Source organism: Pyxicephalus adspersus, chromosome 4 (assembly GCF_032062135.1).
Source record: "Pyxicephalus adspersus chromosome 4, UCB_Pads_2.0, whole genome shotgun sequence".
Taxonomy (NCBI): Eukaryota; Metazoa; Chordata; class Amphibia; order Anura; family Pyxicephalidae; genus Pyxicephalus; species Pyxicephalus adspersus.
This window is the reverse complement of record NC_092861.1, coordinates 120,980,068-120,995,523: the sequence shown is the minus strand read 5'-3', so window position 1 is coordinate 120,995,523 and position 15,456 is coordinate 120,980,068. Positions and strand designations below refer to the sequence as shown.

Genomic DNA, 15,456 nt, shown 5'->3' with positions numbered 1-15,456 from the left:
TATCTTGTCCAGTTTTTTTATTTGTGAAAGATTGTGAGGTTGCAATGGACCCCACAATGCATTTTCATATCTTCCTTTAGGCGGCCATTACTGAAGACAATCTCATGTCTGTAGGCACCTCCAGGGAATTTTAGAGGAAATAGTGATTGGGAAGTAAAGACCGTTGGTGAGCCAGTGCTAGAGGTAAGTGCATACTCCCAGTTTCCTAATAGTATAACCATGAACTAACTTGCACTGCAAGACCTCTCTAGATAATGCCTGAACCACCAACCAGTAAAATACCCTGAATCTGCCCTGAGAAACCATTCTAAATGCCTGCACCTCCAACCATGATGTCTGCTGTCTTTGGCCAGCTTTAGCCTTCACCAGTGGTTGTTCTGTTCCCTATAGTGTATTAGGTTTTGGTACAATGCCTAAGGTGGCATCCAAGCCCTTAGAACCAAAATGTAATATTCTGCAGGTTACCAGTCATTTTATGTGGTTGGTGCATTTGTTTACTTTTTTCTTTCTTTATACCAGATGATCCCTCCAGCAATACATTTATCCTAGGGCAGGGGTCAGCAACCTTTACTATCAAAAGAGCCATTTTGCCTCCTCTTCCACTAAAGAAAAATAGTCTGGAGCCGCAAAACATAACCTACATTTTTGGTTTTGTACATCTCCCCATTCCAGAGGAATTGGGGTTCAAAGGAGGGGGATGTCATTGTACACACCCATTTGTACACGCCCCGTGGTAGATTTATTTCACTGGTAGATTTTTTTCATTAGAACACCGGATAGGTAATCCCCATCCTCCGCAGTGTCTTGGGTGGAAGGGGATCCCCCATCAGAGATCTCCCCGCAGCAGCCGAAGGGAGCCACAACAAGGAGGCTGAAGAGCCGCATGCGGCTCCGGAGCCGCAGGTTGCAGACCCCTGTCCTAGGGCAACCACGCTCACTCAATGGATCTGAATAATAAAGTTCTCCAAGACTAAAGAACATATACTATCATAGGAGAACCTAGGCGATCCAGCAAACCTGGAATAGATTTCTTTAAACTCACTTGCAATTAGTAAGCAAATGTTTTCAATTCTGCGTGAGATCCATTCAAGGTTTGCAGGTTATTCCACAATGATCTATCATCTCCACACTTGGAGAGCTTTATAAATCAACCATTGTATTTTTTCTATAGATGAGCAGTGTTGTCACCCTAGGACAAATATAGGGGCTTCCATTCTCATCTTCATGTGGTAGAGGTGTTATGTAGTCACAGAGATCTAGGAACAATGCTAACACTCTGCCGTAGCATACAGAGCATGCGATTTTATTGGCTTACAAGATTTCTAATAGGATTGTTTATTCAGAAACTATTGGTACAGCAGACTTAATTTTTACAGTTATACAAAGTTGTTATTATTACTATTATCCAGTATTTATATAATATTAATCAACACAACAACCATGACACCTGCAAAAAAAATGTAAAATCTGCATTGTATGTGTGGTGACTGTGCGGTGTATGAAGTGTTGCACTGGAATGATCCCCTCAGCCCCTCAATGCAAATACCTAGCAGTTGTTTGCCCTGTGCCAACTCTCCTCTCCTACACGACCTGTGAATATGGAGGTGACAACAACTGCGATTTGTCTCTGCCACCTTCATTAAGATTTACAGGTTGGGACATGCAAATAATTAATTACATGGCTGAAGCTGAATATATCACTCAAGCTGCTAGTCTATCATACAGACGAAACCAATGTACAAGGCCCTATCTAATGTTAATTCGGCTACTTCTTTCCAATATTGTTACCTAATAATAATGAACATGGGGGGATAGTGTGGATATATGGGGGCAGGGGTGGAGGGAAAAAAGCTAAATATTTACATATTTGAAAAGAAAGGGTCATTGTACAAGTTTTATCTTCTCCAAAGCCTATTCCTTCCCTTGGACATGAACTGAGCAGAATAAGCACAAAACCATGTTTCCCCGGAGCATCCAGAGAAGCAATGTACTGACATCCTATTACATAATATTAATTGAAAATCTGTGTACACTGCTGCATGGGAAAAGAGTACCTGTACTTCTGTTAAAAAGGAAATGAATGTGTATGACCCAGATTGCTGTGCCCGGCATCACCCTGGCTGAAGTGGAATATGATGGGATATCAGAATATTGAATTCCTATTAAAGAAAAAGATTTACTGACCTGTAGATATGATGATCTCTCACTTTTCTGTGACACTAATCTGCTGATGGTCTGATTTAGATGCAATGAATCCAGAATCTACATACAACCAGCACCTTGACAAGGCCAACAATGGCACTGGCATCATTTTTGATAACTGTGCTTTAAATCTTTTAGCGACTCTTGTAAGATCTGAGATTTATGGTCTATCCACTTCAGTTCAAAACACTTTTAAGGTTTCTCTTTATTGGGTCTATTTAGTAATTTCATGGAAAATGCAGGGAGTTGGGAAAAGTCTCCTGCTGTGATACCAAGCCAGGAAGTACAGCAGGGACAGTCCCCCTTTGTTCAAATACCTAAATGATATATGAAATGTGTATTTTGGGAGTCCATCAAAGTAAATTGACTTTTAATTTGGTCTACACACGTTCATTTTCTTTCTACTATCATCTTTCTTGATCATTTCCAGTGATAGTAGAACAAGCCAGCGCTGTACACACACCACACTATAAAGTCCTATAGAGAGAGAGAGGGGGGAGAACAAACAGGAGCCAGTCCACCGTATCCTCCCCATAGACAGCAGTTGTCCCCAGTTGGCTATTTAGTGATCTGCAATAGCGGATTGCTAAATGATATGAAAATGCTGAGATGTTATTGTGCAGCAATTATCTGGTGTATGTACATAGCTTTGGCTATGCTAAAAAAAAAAAAAAAAAATACAGCCTGAGATGCTCATCTGATCAGAAGAAAGAAGGGAACACTGAAATCACATATCAGATCTCAATGAAATATTTATTAAGTTGAAAATATGTCATATACATTGTGTGATTCATTAAAAATAAAATGATGTAAGAAAACTCAACTGACACCAAAATCATTACCCTATGGGCTGGATTCAGAATCGCACTAAAAATCAAAGTAAAAAACAGAAATCACAGAATAACTGAACTTGAATGAATTTCATGGCAACAACCAATAATGTATCTCAGTGGTTTATGGACTCCACATTCCTCTATGCATTCACAACAACATATGGTCAATGCTTCTGATGACAGTGGATGGTGCCCTGGGGGATCTCCTGGACTGGGATCAGAGTATCAGTGAGCTCCTAAAAAGTCTGTGAGACAGATGCATCAATGCATAATGTCTCAGACGTTGTCTGTTTCGTTTAGGTTTGTAGAACCTGGGTGCCATTCAGTGTCATCAGTGCCTTTTTAGGTACCTGACAGCAGTCAGGGTGCCATTATCTAGCAAATTTGTGCTGCTCTCAAAGGATATGCTCCACCATGTCATCACTGACTACCTTCTAATATGGTCATGCTGGATGATGTTGGAGACAACATAATGTTCACTAGGGCATCTCCATACTCTCACATCTTTCACATGTGCTCAATGTGAACCTGCTGTCATATGTGAAGAAAAGAGGTGTGAACCCACCAAACCTGTTGTTCTCTGCCGAATGCAATCAAGCTGTCCGATGATGGGCTTTCAGCACGCACACCAATAATATTAGTGACCAGGGCACTATACCAAAATACAAGACTGATTAAAAATCAGGAATGAAATGCTCTGTAATAAAGCCATTGCCTCCATGGCTGGTTGGCTAGCTGTTCTCCCATTTGTCTACCTTTTTTGCTTTTATTCGCATAAAAGCCGGTTAAAATAATTCACAATCAGTTTTGCTTCCTAACTGGAGAGATTAATATACCAGAAGGTGAATTGACTTGGTGTTATACTATTCACTGAGTGTTCCCTTATTTTCTGAGCAGTGTGTAATGCTTGGCCTGTTGTCACTTTCCTGTTTTTATCCTATTTTTCTCCTTTTAGCCCAAAAGAGAGCTCGTATAAATGTGATGATCTACTCAAACGTTTCCATATTGCTGGTTACCTGTACATTCCCATTTTTGTGTTGCTTTCTTCTGTGGATTTTCTTCAAAATGATGATATCATGAAATCCTAAGGCCAAGTATATATTTTTTTTTTATATTCCAGAGCCCACTAACTGTAAAAAAAAATAAAAATAAGCTCTTGCCGTACGTAGACATGGAGGCATAGCGGCAGTTTCCTATGAGCTTGGAAGCAACTAGTTGTGCAAGTTTTCCACCCCAAGTCTGAAAACCTTGCCCTACTCTCAACTCCAACCAATTATTTCATTGCTCCTAAATAAAAAGTTTTGACCAAACACAAATAGTTTTATTTGATGTTTGGGATTTAAATATTTAAGTAATTCCAGAGATATACACAATGATACTTTTTTGTTTCTATTGCTTGGCTATTTGTAAATGAAGCCATTATTTATTTATAAAGTGTATGGGAACCTAAATCTATCTTACAGGATTTGTGTCATTATGTCTGAGACAAATCCTTGTCAATGTATTGGAAAGTTTTTTACCTGGAGATTCTGCTAGTATTTGTCTTCCTACATTGAGGTATGCATTGTGTTACAGTGCGGTTGTCCTAGGTGCCCATGGGTACAAGCTGTCTAATGAGGGTTAAGGCGCGCAGACACAACCATATGTCTCAGTGTGAGTAGGCGCTACCAGCTTTTCCTGTTGTGGGCTGACAATGCAAAGCTGCTGCAGCACATTTAGCAGCAGAATTGTTATCCTGCTTTGTGTTCATCTTCAGTTGGCCCCCAGCTGTCTTTCAGGTCTGCACATGCTTTCCACTAAAGGCATGTGCATGGCAGACAGCACAGCATGGTCAAGTGCACATCGCAACCTGCTTATAATGATGGAGAAAATAATAACTAAACAGTCAGCTATCAGCTCACTTTGTTCTCCCCTCCTGTCAGTATGTTCTTGTGTGCTGCAACAGATCCCTATTGGCTGTTAGTGCTGCCCCTGTCTCCCAGTGATATTATGCAAGGGATTAAAGGAGGTCATTGCCAAGACAAGGTCATCTACTTACACTACATATGTGTAATAATGTATTTAATGGTTTTGCTGCTTTATTATTATCTGCCTAGAATTTAGCTTTATAGGAATCTGTTTTGTTGGAAAGTAAAGTACAGCTGTGTGTTTTGCTTCCTCTCACATTCCAGATCTTGTCTCTCAAGGCATGATGTAGAAAACATTTCTAGGACAGTTGTGCGGTTGTGTTTTCTCCCCAGACACCAGTTCTACATACAATTAACACGCCACGTCATGTTCACATGGGATTCCTAACCAGGTTCCTAGCACTCCTCTCACACAGGAATGCGCCTCTTGTATGATGATATACTGTGTATAGGAGAACATTACCATACACATCAGCAAATAGCAGTTTATGATCTCAACATCAGATGAATCCATCCAATGGAGCCAATAGATTGTATTGTATGTACAGGTCAAAAGGGTCAACTGCCATGTTATGGAGGACACAGGTAAATCACAAATGTGACCATATTTCTGTACAGAGACCTGCAGGTGTCACAAATGGTTTCATTTTCTTTTTATGTTTGCTCAGTGAGAGTTCAAGGCTGCTTTCTGAAGTGCAGAGGCTGCAGCCCTTCAAAAACACAAAAGAAAGGATTGGAATGCCCAAACCTGATATTTGCATTTTGGGGAGATGGTGGAGGGATAAACCAGGTGTGAAGGAATAGAATTGGGAATTGTGGCAGGGGGTCTCACTGTGGCGATATCAAAACAAGTCTGGGTCCACCTATACCTAAAAATAATTATTTCTGCATGGAAACCCAAGCAACCATATCATGTGTTTTTTTTTTAATTCCAATAAAACATTTTGGTGCAATACCATGATAGTTAAAGTCTGCAATTTTCTTAAAGAATACAAGAGCCCCATGTAACCCCATCAATCATGTTGCTGCTGTGCGCCTACTTTTGCCCCAGAGCCAACCTGTGCTTTCCCCATGGAGGGTTAAACAACCTCTTTCCCCCAAGCAGTACCTGGTTTACTTTCACCCCCCTTATCTACATTCAGGCACTGGGAGTAAAGAATATAACGTGTATGTCCAGGAATGGAGGAGGACGTCACTCACTTAGTATAAGAATGAAAGCACTTAGCACCTGACCCCACACTTTTATGTTATGGGCAGCAGGACAATCAGCCAAGTATAAGTTCTGAATGAGCTGGCACAGGGCTGATTTTTCACAAAAATTGTCCACAAAGCAGTGTATGTTCAGGGGGCCCAGCTACAGCCTTTTTAATTCCTGCAGTAAACCAATAAAATAGCACAACTGGTGCACCTCCCTGTCACCTCAAAAGAGAATGGACTTGCATGCAGTTAGTTTTATATGGACCATATCATTATAGACCATACACATAGGGAGTGTTTCTTTTGTGCCAACTGCAAATCTAAAGAAAGGGTCAAACTGCTACCTGGAGTTCATTCTGCCTCCTTCCTTCTTTGCACTGCCTGGAAGGTGGCGATTAAAGTGAACCTGTTGCTTTGTGCTGCATGGACAGTATAGCATTGTGCCATTGTTCACCAGGGTTGCTTATGATTTTACTAATAGGAGATTCTGTTTTTTATTGTATATACATTTTACTGATCTCACCTTCATAACATGAAATCTCATTAGTTGAACATCACACCAAATAGGCAGGAAAGACAGGGAACCTGTACACCCACAAATTAAACCTATAGTATATAAACAGCCTGGCCCCAAGCTTCTCATTTTTTGGATGCTCCCTTATAATTCAAGATTCTGTTCTTGTCTACTTCTGTTTGTTTCATGTAAATGTAAAAATATTCAAACATGTCACAAAAATGGAAGGACATCCCTACCATTGCCAGTGTGCAGATATAAAACACAGCCACACAGATCTCATCAGGTGGTTTAAAACTTTCCTGCATCTATGAAAAGTCAGTTTTTGGTGGTGTGATCCATCAGCTTATAATTCTAATCAATATTCTTAATTCATTAAAATGTGTTTCTATGTACAGTCTGTAATAGCACACATACATACTGTGGCTTCATGATCCACTTCAGGGTCTAGCAATGTCAGTGACATAACACCCACAGCAATATTTGGTACAGAAGACCAAGTGATCCACGCTACCCAGGCTTCGGGTCACTTGTGGAGGGAAGGATATAATTGTTTAATTACAAGACAAATGTCTTTATTTTCTGCCAGTAATAATGTCAATGGGTTATGTACAGTCCACCTAAAGCAAACCAATAATGTGAGGCAGAGCAGCTCCTGCATTATATGGGTAGCTTAGTGTGAAAGCTGTAAGGTGAACTCTTTATGTGAATCATATATATATCGTGTATATCCACATACCTGTTCTGGGTTAGTGACTGTGATCCCAGATGGTCAGCCAGGTAAAATACATTATCAGAATGGCGGCTCCTTTATTTTTATCCCAGAATTAGTTTCCTCCACCAAGGTCAGGTATGAAGTTCAGAAGGAAAACATTGAATTGCTGAATGTGTTTTTATGATTAGTTAGTGACAGTGTAAATATTAGGAGAGGAGTTCAAACATTTCGGAGATGTTGCCCTGAGCGGGGAAAGTGAAGGAGTTATACTGCACTGAACACTATTAACCTATTACTGGAGCAGTGAAAGTGAATGTCAGATGAATAACTTCTCTCTATGTGATGTGTATTGTAGAATCACATGATATCAATATTATTAGGACATCAATACATTACACATTTCTCATAGATATAACCTGTTGATGCAAAGCTCACACATAAAATCATACTACACCTACTCAGCACAAATCATGGAATAGAAGGTATTGTGATTTGTAGAATTTATATCCATAATCCTTTCACATTAGAGCATTCAGATTTTTTTAATGTTTAATATGAATATTAAACATTGGGGATTATGTGTATTTAAAGCAGAGATCCAGCATCACATTATTGCAGAATTTAACACTTTCCTAGTTTTATTTCCATGATTTTGGATCTCAATGTTACCTCTCAGAGATAATTTACTAAAAGAAGACAGACTGGTCACCGAGTTCAGTAAATTCAATGAATCCAATCCTATAAATCCTGTATTACTTTTTCATTTCCCTTACACAGTATTGGAAGCACTAAATTATTGTGGGTTTACCTTGTTTCTAAATTAAAACAAACATTTCACTTTGTGGGAACAACTTCTACTCATTAAGGAAAATAACCCATTGCAGGCTTAGAAGAAACCCAAATTAGAATCTGCACCTCTATCCCCTGTATAATAAATAAATGTATGAAATCAGTGAAGAATAATAATAATAATATTAAATGAATGATGAGAACTCACCGCTGGGCTGCTTCCAAAAATGTAACTTTGCAACTATTGTAACTTGTTTCTTAATATAATGAGTATTTAATGTTCAGCGCTGTGTAGTATGTTACTGTTTATTATTAATAATAATAATAAATTTGGAACATGTAATTTTGTTGTGTGTAAAATGCCATAAAAAAAGAGGGTGATCTTTTGCAGCTCCTCTTACAAAAGTTTAATAAAAATGTCTGAATGGTACAGAACTCTGCATATTATTTGATATTGAGTGTAGTTGTATTTTGTTGCATTGTAAAACCAATCTGTTGCTTTACAAAGTTCAGTAACCCTCACCGACCAATCAGATGTTAGCGATCTGAATATTTTTGCAATATATCGCTGGTTGTAATAATTACATCTGTAGAAAATGTTTCCAGTGACTCTCTGCATTCTACAAAACATTTCTGAACACTCAGCACCGCATAACTGCACACACACAAAACACAAAGTTATCAGGAATGGATTTGAATTTGAAAATATTTTATTTGAATAGCAAATTGTTACACAGTGGAAACAGTTCTATTGAAGCTCTCTATAAATAGCTAGCAGATAAGAAAATAATGTGTGTAGAAAAGAGATTGCTTCTAGACATATAAGAGCTATCCGTTTACCAAGAGCCATCTGCCCCTTAAAGCACATTTCTGGAGGAATGTATCAAGGCGCAACCTTATCATAGGAACAAAAATATACCAATAAATAAAAAATAAAATACGGTTGCAACTCGGAATGTCAAAACGCCAAAAGAGAGGGAAAAAAAAATACAACCTTGATCAAATAATATATCTGTCATTCACATTAATAAATAAAAGAATAAATAAACATAATTAATAATAAATCAACATTTACATTTGGATAGTAAAGCATGTCTGTGGTCCACCAGAGAAGATTGGAGGAACTTACAAAACAAAAAGTTTGTCATGTGGCTGTGTGGTGTGATTGGCTGGCCCCTAGATTGATGAAGTCATAAAAAGCAGTTTTTTTTTTTGTATTTCTCTCTACAAAGGTAAAAGACAAGGCAATTGTGGCTAAACACTAAATAGACGTCTCCCCCTTCCCAGTCCTAAGCAGACTTGTTCACAGAAAATCCAAAGACTACAATCCAGCAGTTCACAAGTCATGATAAAGCTAATCGTGTCGGTCATTTCGGTTTAAAGGCAGTTATTTCACTGAAAAGATCAACCCGTAGGCTACGGAACACAAAGATAAAAAAAGAGACAGAGCCAAGGGAGACAATAGTGAGACCTCGGCCCGTGCTAGGTGAGCGGGCAAGGTTGGCGAGGACAGGAATGACCCTGCAATGACCTGCGGCTCCTCCTGTAGCATCTCACTGAAGCACACCAAATACATGGAGAGTCATCTAACAGTACAATGTTTGCTTGTACCCCCCCACCCAACCACCACCACCCCTTCCCCCGAACGACAAAATCGACCAATCGGTATTGTGCCCGATTCAAAATAAGCATTTAAGACACAGAGACAACAGTATTACATGTTTGCATCACTAGTGTTTGTTTTTGGGGGGGAGCGACAGCACAGGTTTATTTTCTACAAAAACAGTAGCAGAAAGCAATAATGTCACCCCTTTAGGCGGGAAGGGCCCCGTCCTGGCAACAGTGCAAATATCAATGATTCATAAATATTGTGCCCCCCTATAGTGCTTCATAGAAGGTCTGGATGGAGTCGGGGCCATTATTGCTTTGTGGCTGCTGGTGGTCCTTACTTGGTACACAGAGATGCGACGTGTCCGGCGACAAGCGGGCACAGCGATTGGTTAAAAATGACAAAGGTCAGACCGATGGTGCTGCCCCCCCTTGGTACATGCTAGCTAATGCTGTCTTGCTTTAAAGCACAATAACCACATTTAATGCACTTCAATCTATGGCTGCTACAAGTCTTGGGTTTGGCAGATCTTATGGCTGGCAGACCTCTACAGATGGCATGGGTTGCATTGAAGAAGGCACAGTTCTCTATAGCAGTCCATAGTGATCACTGAGAGGGCACCGAGTCACACAAAGTCCCCTTTGGAAGGGCCTAGACATGTGCAGCCCCCTGTGGACTGAGCCGGCTCCTCAGCACAGCCCAGCAGTCCCTGGCAAAGTCTGGTCAGCAGGCCGGGCGGACTGGCACTTGCAGCAGGATGACCTGCCTGTTCTCCGAGGGGTGGCACTTGTTGATGTGCCGGGTGAGGCCGGGGGAGCTGTAGAAGGTGGCCGGGCAGTACTTGCAGGGGTAGAGCTGGGAGGAATGGAGGAGGCGGAGGTGGCGCTCCTGGCTGCTCTTCCCCGGGAAGGTTTCCCCGCACACCGGGCACGGGTAGCACTCGTTGTTGTTGTTGTTGCTGAGGTTGACCGGCCCGGGGCTCTTGGCTCTCCGCTCCTCGGGGTAGAGCAGCTCCTCGGAGGCGTGGCACAGCAGATGTTTCCGCAGGTAAGCCTGGCGGCGGAACTTCTTGGCACACTGCGGGCACTCGTACATGCCGTCTTCTGATCCGGACTCGGAGGCTCCGGGGCTCGGGGTGTCCCGGTCACTGAGCGGCTCCTCCTTGGCGGGGGCAGCGGGGGGCCGGGGTTTGTGCCAGCGGCGGTGCGATGCCAGGTTGGCGGGGCAGCTGAAGACTTTGTCACACTCGGGGCAGCGGTACTCCACCCGCACGATGCGGGAACACTTGTGCTGGGCCAGGGAGAACGGGTCGCTGTATTCCTCCTTACACAGCTGGCAGATGAACTCACCCAGCGGCTTGTGCCCAGAGCTCGGGGGCCGCGGCCGCTCCACCGGACCCTCCTTGATCTTCAGCCCCAGCACCGGGGAGGTAGTCACCTCATCCTCGAAGGTCAGCTTGCGGATGGCTTTGGTCTTCTTGGCGGCCGGCTGCTTGGGCTGTGCGGGTTTGGCTTCGGCCGGCCTCTTGAGGGGGAGCCCGGAGGAGGAGGCCAGGCTGCCCCCCATCTTCAGGTCGGTGGGCGGGAAGAGCAGCGGCTCCATGGAGCTGACGAGGCTGGGGAAGGACTCCGCGGACACCGGGGACCCCAGGCTGAAGCTCCGCTCCAGGTATTCTCTGCTCACTGGCCGGGTCGGGCTGGACAGCGCCTGCTGAACTGACTCCGGGTTACCGAACTGACCGGCAGGGGGCGGCCGGGGGCTGCAGGGGGGGGCCGGGGCGGCTCTGTCGGGGCTGGCCGGGGGTGGAGAGCCTCCGCTGGGGCACAGAGCCGGCCTCTGCTCGGGCACAGCGTACAGCATCCATGCCGGGGCGGCCTCGGCTCTGTCCTCCTCCTCATCCCGTACCCGGTAGGACACCGGCGGGGACTTCTTATTTCTCTTCACCAGGAAGCCTTTAGGCATGTCTGCGCTGTCCCTGCTCTGTCACTGCGGACTCCTCAGCCAGGCGCCGGCTTGCCTTTATAAGCAGCGATCTTCTCCAGCACGAGCCGGGCTGTCAGTCAGGCAACCAATAGCAGCCCGTCCCGGCGTCTGAAGTGCCGCTGGGGGTGGAGCAGAGAGAGAAGCGGCAGATGTACCTGAGCCCCGCCCCTCCGGCTGCAGGCACACGCCCGGCCCCGCCCATCCTCGCGCCTGACTGCCCTTCAATGGTCTGCCACACGTGCCTCTCCCCCGGAGGTGTCGGGGCTGACCCGCCATCCACACAAAGAGCCGGACACCGAGCACACTTCTCACAGCCATTGTGTCAGCAGCCTGTACCGTGTAATAATCCAACCAAATTATTACAATTTACCTTCCTCACCCTCTCTCTAATAATAGAAACGCCTGAAAAGATTTGGTACAACTCTATAAAATACAGGAGAAATCCTTGGCTGAAGAGCTGACAATCTACAGGTGTTATAGGATGGAGGAGTGTGGCTGTATGATAAGGATCCATGCACCCCCTCTACCATGTCATACAAGTCCCTTCCATACAGGGTGTACACATCTCAATATGATCGCTTGATGAAACAATAAATGGGGGGAAACAGGCAAAATATAATTTGGTGCAAATATTGCTTCTAAACTGATCAAATCATTATTTGGTAAATTGTATTAGTGACTTCCAGCAAAAGATGGACAGAATGGGTGAAATCTGTGACCGATATTTAGATTGTTGTAAATCAATGATTTGATGAGAGATCCTTTTATTGATAAGGAATGATCTGGCATAGAATCCATTGTATGGAATGATTGCACTCAGGGAAAAGATTCTTCAAAGAAAGTTTGTTGCAAAAAAAAGATTACAAAGTATCAATAAAAGAATAAAAATATAATACAGAACTATGCAACTTCCCATCAGCGGATACACCTGGATGTGCCCACCCCCTGTGGTTCCATTCAGGGGCCGTTATGCCACGTCTGTGCCCTTGCCTGGCTGTACTGCCCCAGGATCTCATCCTAAGCATAACTGCTTCCTGCCAGGTGCCAAACCTTATCCCCTTCCTGGTGCCAATCCAGAACCCAACGCTTTCGGTGAGTGCCCCCAATCATAACCCCCAAGTAGGGAAATTAATTAGGTGGCACCGCAGGGTGCAGGAGGGACGCAAACACCCAATACTCCCAAACATGTCTGATGCTGAGGATTTTCTGTCCGGTTGGTAGATGGTGAATGTTGGACCCCTGAAGGGGAAGGGCACAGGTGAGTTTATTCCTCTTCTTTTTACAGTTTACACTTTATTTCTTATATAGTTGCTTTAAGACGCTTAGATCTGTCTACCAGTCATCTATGGCTCCATCATGGTTGCAGGGCAATAAGGCCATTGGAACAAGGAACAGGGCCACCATTGGGCAGTACTGTCATCAGATCAGTTTTCTTAACCTTTTTACTCCCTTTAAACAATCAGGACTCAGGGAACCCCTTTCCTAATAGGGATCTTTAGATTTTAGTAGGGACATGTAGATTGCGAGCCACTTTAAAGGACAGATAATGACATGACTATAGACTTGTACAGCGCTGCGTAATATGTCGGCGCTATATACATATTGTGTAATAATAAATGGAGAAAAAAGTTGCTTAAATCGGTAGCCGGTAGATAGAATAATCGGTAGCCGGTAGATAGAATACCTCCTACAGTGGTGGCTAGAAAACACTTTTATAGACCCCTAAAGACATCATTAGGGTGCAGCTGGCTTCTCCAAGTGGCCCCAGAACTCAGATGGGAGGTCAGCCATAGTTTGAGGAATCCCCGGGGTGAGAATGGCTTCCTTAGAACAATACAAGGTACAATACAACTATTATAGGAATCCAAGGCTCTGACTTTACAATCTTAATGCCCTCCTATAACTTCTGCCCATATGTTGCACCGTTTAGTGTTATTGCCTTTCTGCTAATCAGCCTCCTAAAAGTTCCTGCAGCCAGGACAGCCATAAGGTGGATGTGTTAGTGCAGCAATCATCTTTGTGTCCGGGGCTGGCAGTGAATGGGCAGGCGGTGGGGTGCAGCTTGGGTCACCTCTGACTCGCTAATTAACCTTCAGCTATTCAGGAGAGGATTGCAGGCAATCTGCTGGATCTGCAGACACGTGCCTGGCAGGCGAGGGGTGACAGGTGGGGATCTGACCAAATGCTTCTCCTCACTAACAAAACAAGCAGAGACTGGCCACCAAATCCCTGGAGGGTGCACCACTGACAATAGGCACCCCGACACTGCTCATCACTGCCCATCCATCTCATGCAACAATCACCCACATGCTATTGTTCTGCAAGAGGACACATGTATCCATTTCATTACTCAGACATCACATACAGATGCATGCAAAGTTTGGTACACGATTCACACACTGGATACAATGTACACATTTAATACATCAGATACAATGTACATATAAGATACACAAAATATAATGTACACACTAGATACACAAAATGTAATATTTACAATATATATCAAATCAAACCCAGATCCATCTAGCCTAATATGGTCTACATTAATATTCTTATTATTGTTATTAATTACCAATATTTTTAAAGCTCCAACATATTATGTAGCGCTGTAAATAGGGGTTGCAAATGACAGACAGATACAGTGACATAGGAGGAGAGGACCCTGCCCCGAAGAGCTTACAATCTAGGAGGTGGGGGGAGTATCACACAATAGGAAGGGAGATATGTAATGTTTATTTCTCTCCCACCTTTTCATCATTTATCAATCTAGCTGTTTTATTTCTTTCTTATCTATTATGTATCTAAATTTCTATATGAAATCACTTTATCTGTCTAAATATTTAGATACCTATATATAGCATTTCTTACTTGTCTTATTTCCATTTCTCTCTGGTATCAGTCTATTTTTTTCTGTTATCTTTTTTTCACATCTTTCTTTTATCAGTCTAGCAGTGTATATCTATTTTTCCTGCTTTATTTCTTTTTATTATTCCTATTATCCAGTAATTATACAACACCAACATATTGTACAGCACTTTACAAAGTCCATGGTTATGTCACTAATTGTCCCTAATGGTCTCACAATGTAAAGTCTCTTCTATAGTCATAATTATTTCTTTTTATTTTTAATTTAGCTGTTTATATATCTATATGTTTTTCTTTCTAGCTCTTACTCCCTTTCCCTCCATTTCTTTCTTTCTTCTGATGCTGGCATGTACATGGCTAAATATTTTCTGCGGGCAGCATATGTAAATCTCCTTTTTTCTGCTTTACAAGCATGTGTCTGCTCATTGATAGAGTCAGGTCTGTGTGATGGCAGAGCTGGAAGTCCAGGGGTGACCTGGCCCCATGGGGCCCCTCCCTGCTGTGGGGTGAGCTTTGTTCTGTTTGGAGTAGTGCTGGAGCAGATGATGCTGCACACAGAGGTGAAGGAGTGTACAGTAGCTGGAGGGTTTGGGCAGCTGACAGTAAACACAAGAAGAGGGGAAAGCAGAGAGCTGTGCAGGGCAGGTGCAGCACATGGAGAGATTAGCCACATCTCTATAGAAATCTCTGCAAACACAGACTCCTCTTATCAGATGCACTCCTCTAAACAAAGTTCCCTAAATCCTGTTTATTCCTGGCTGTGAGCCTGGGGTCACCTCTTTAGAAATATAAACCGTGCAACATTCCACCATTTGTATGTCAATCCTACAAAAAAAAAA

The 15,456-nt window shown here is 42.9% G+C and overlaps 1 protein-coding gene across 1 annotated transcript; it reads right to left on the bottom strand.

The window, feature by feature from the left end:
• Positions 1 to 8,834: 8,834 nt before the first annotated feature.
• On the bottom strand, positions 8,835 to 11,826 carry INSM1 (INSM transcriptional repressor 1). The gene has a single exon (XM_072409497.1). It carries the CDS (start codon positions 11,726 to 11,728, stop codon positions 10,490 to 10,492), a length of 1,239 nt encoding a protein of 412 aa, XP_072265598.1. The 5' UTR covers positions 11,729 to 11,826; the 3' UTR covers positions 8,835 to 10,489.
• Positions 11,827 to 15,456: the final 3,630 nt, after the last annotated feature.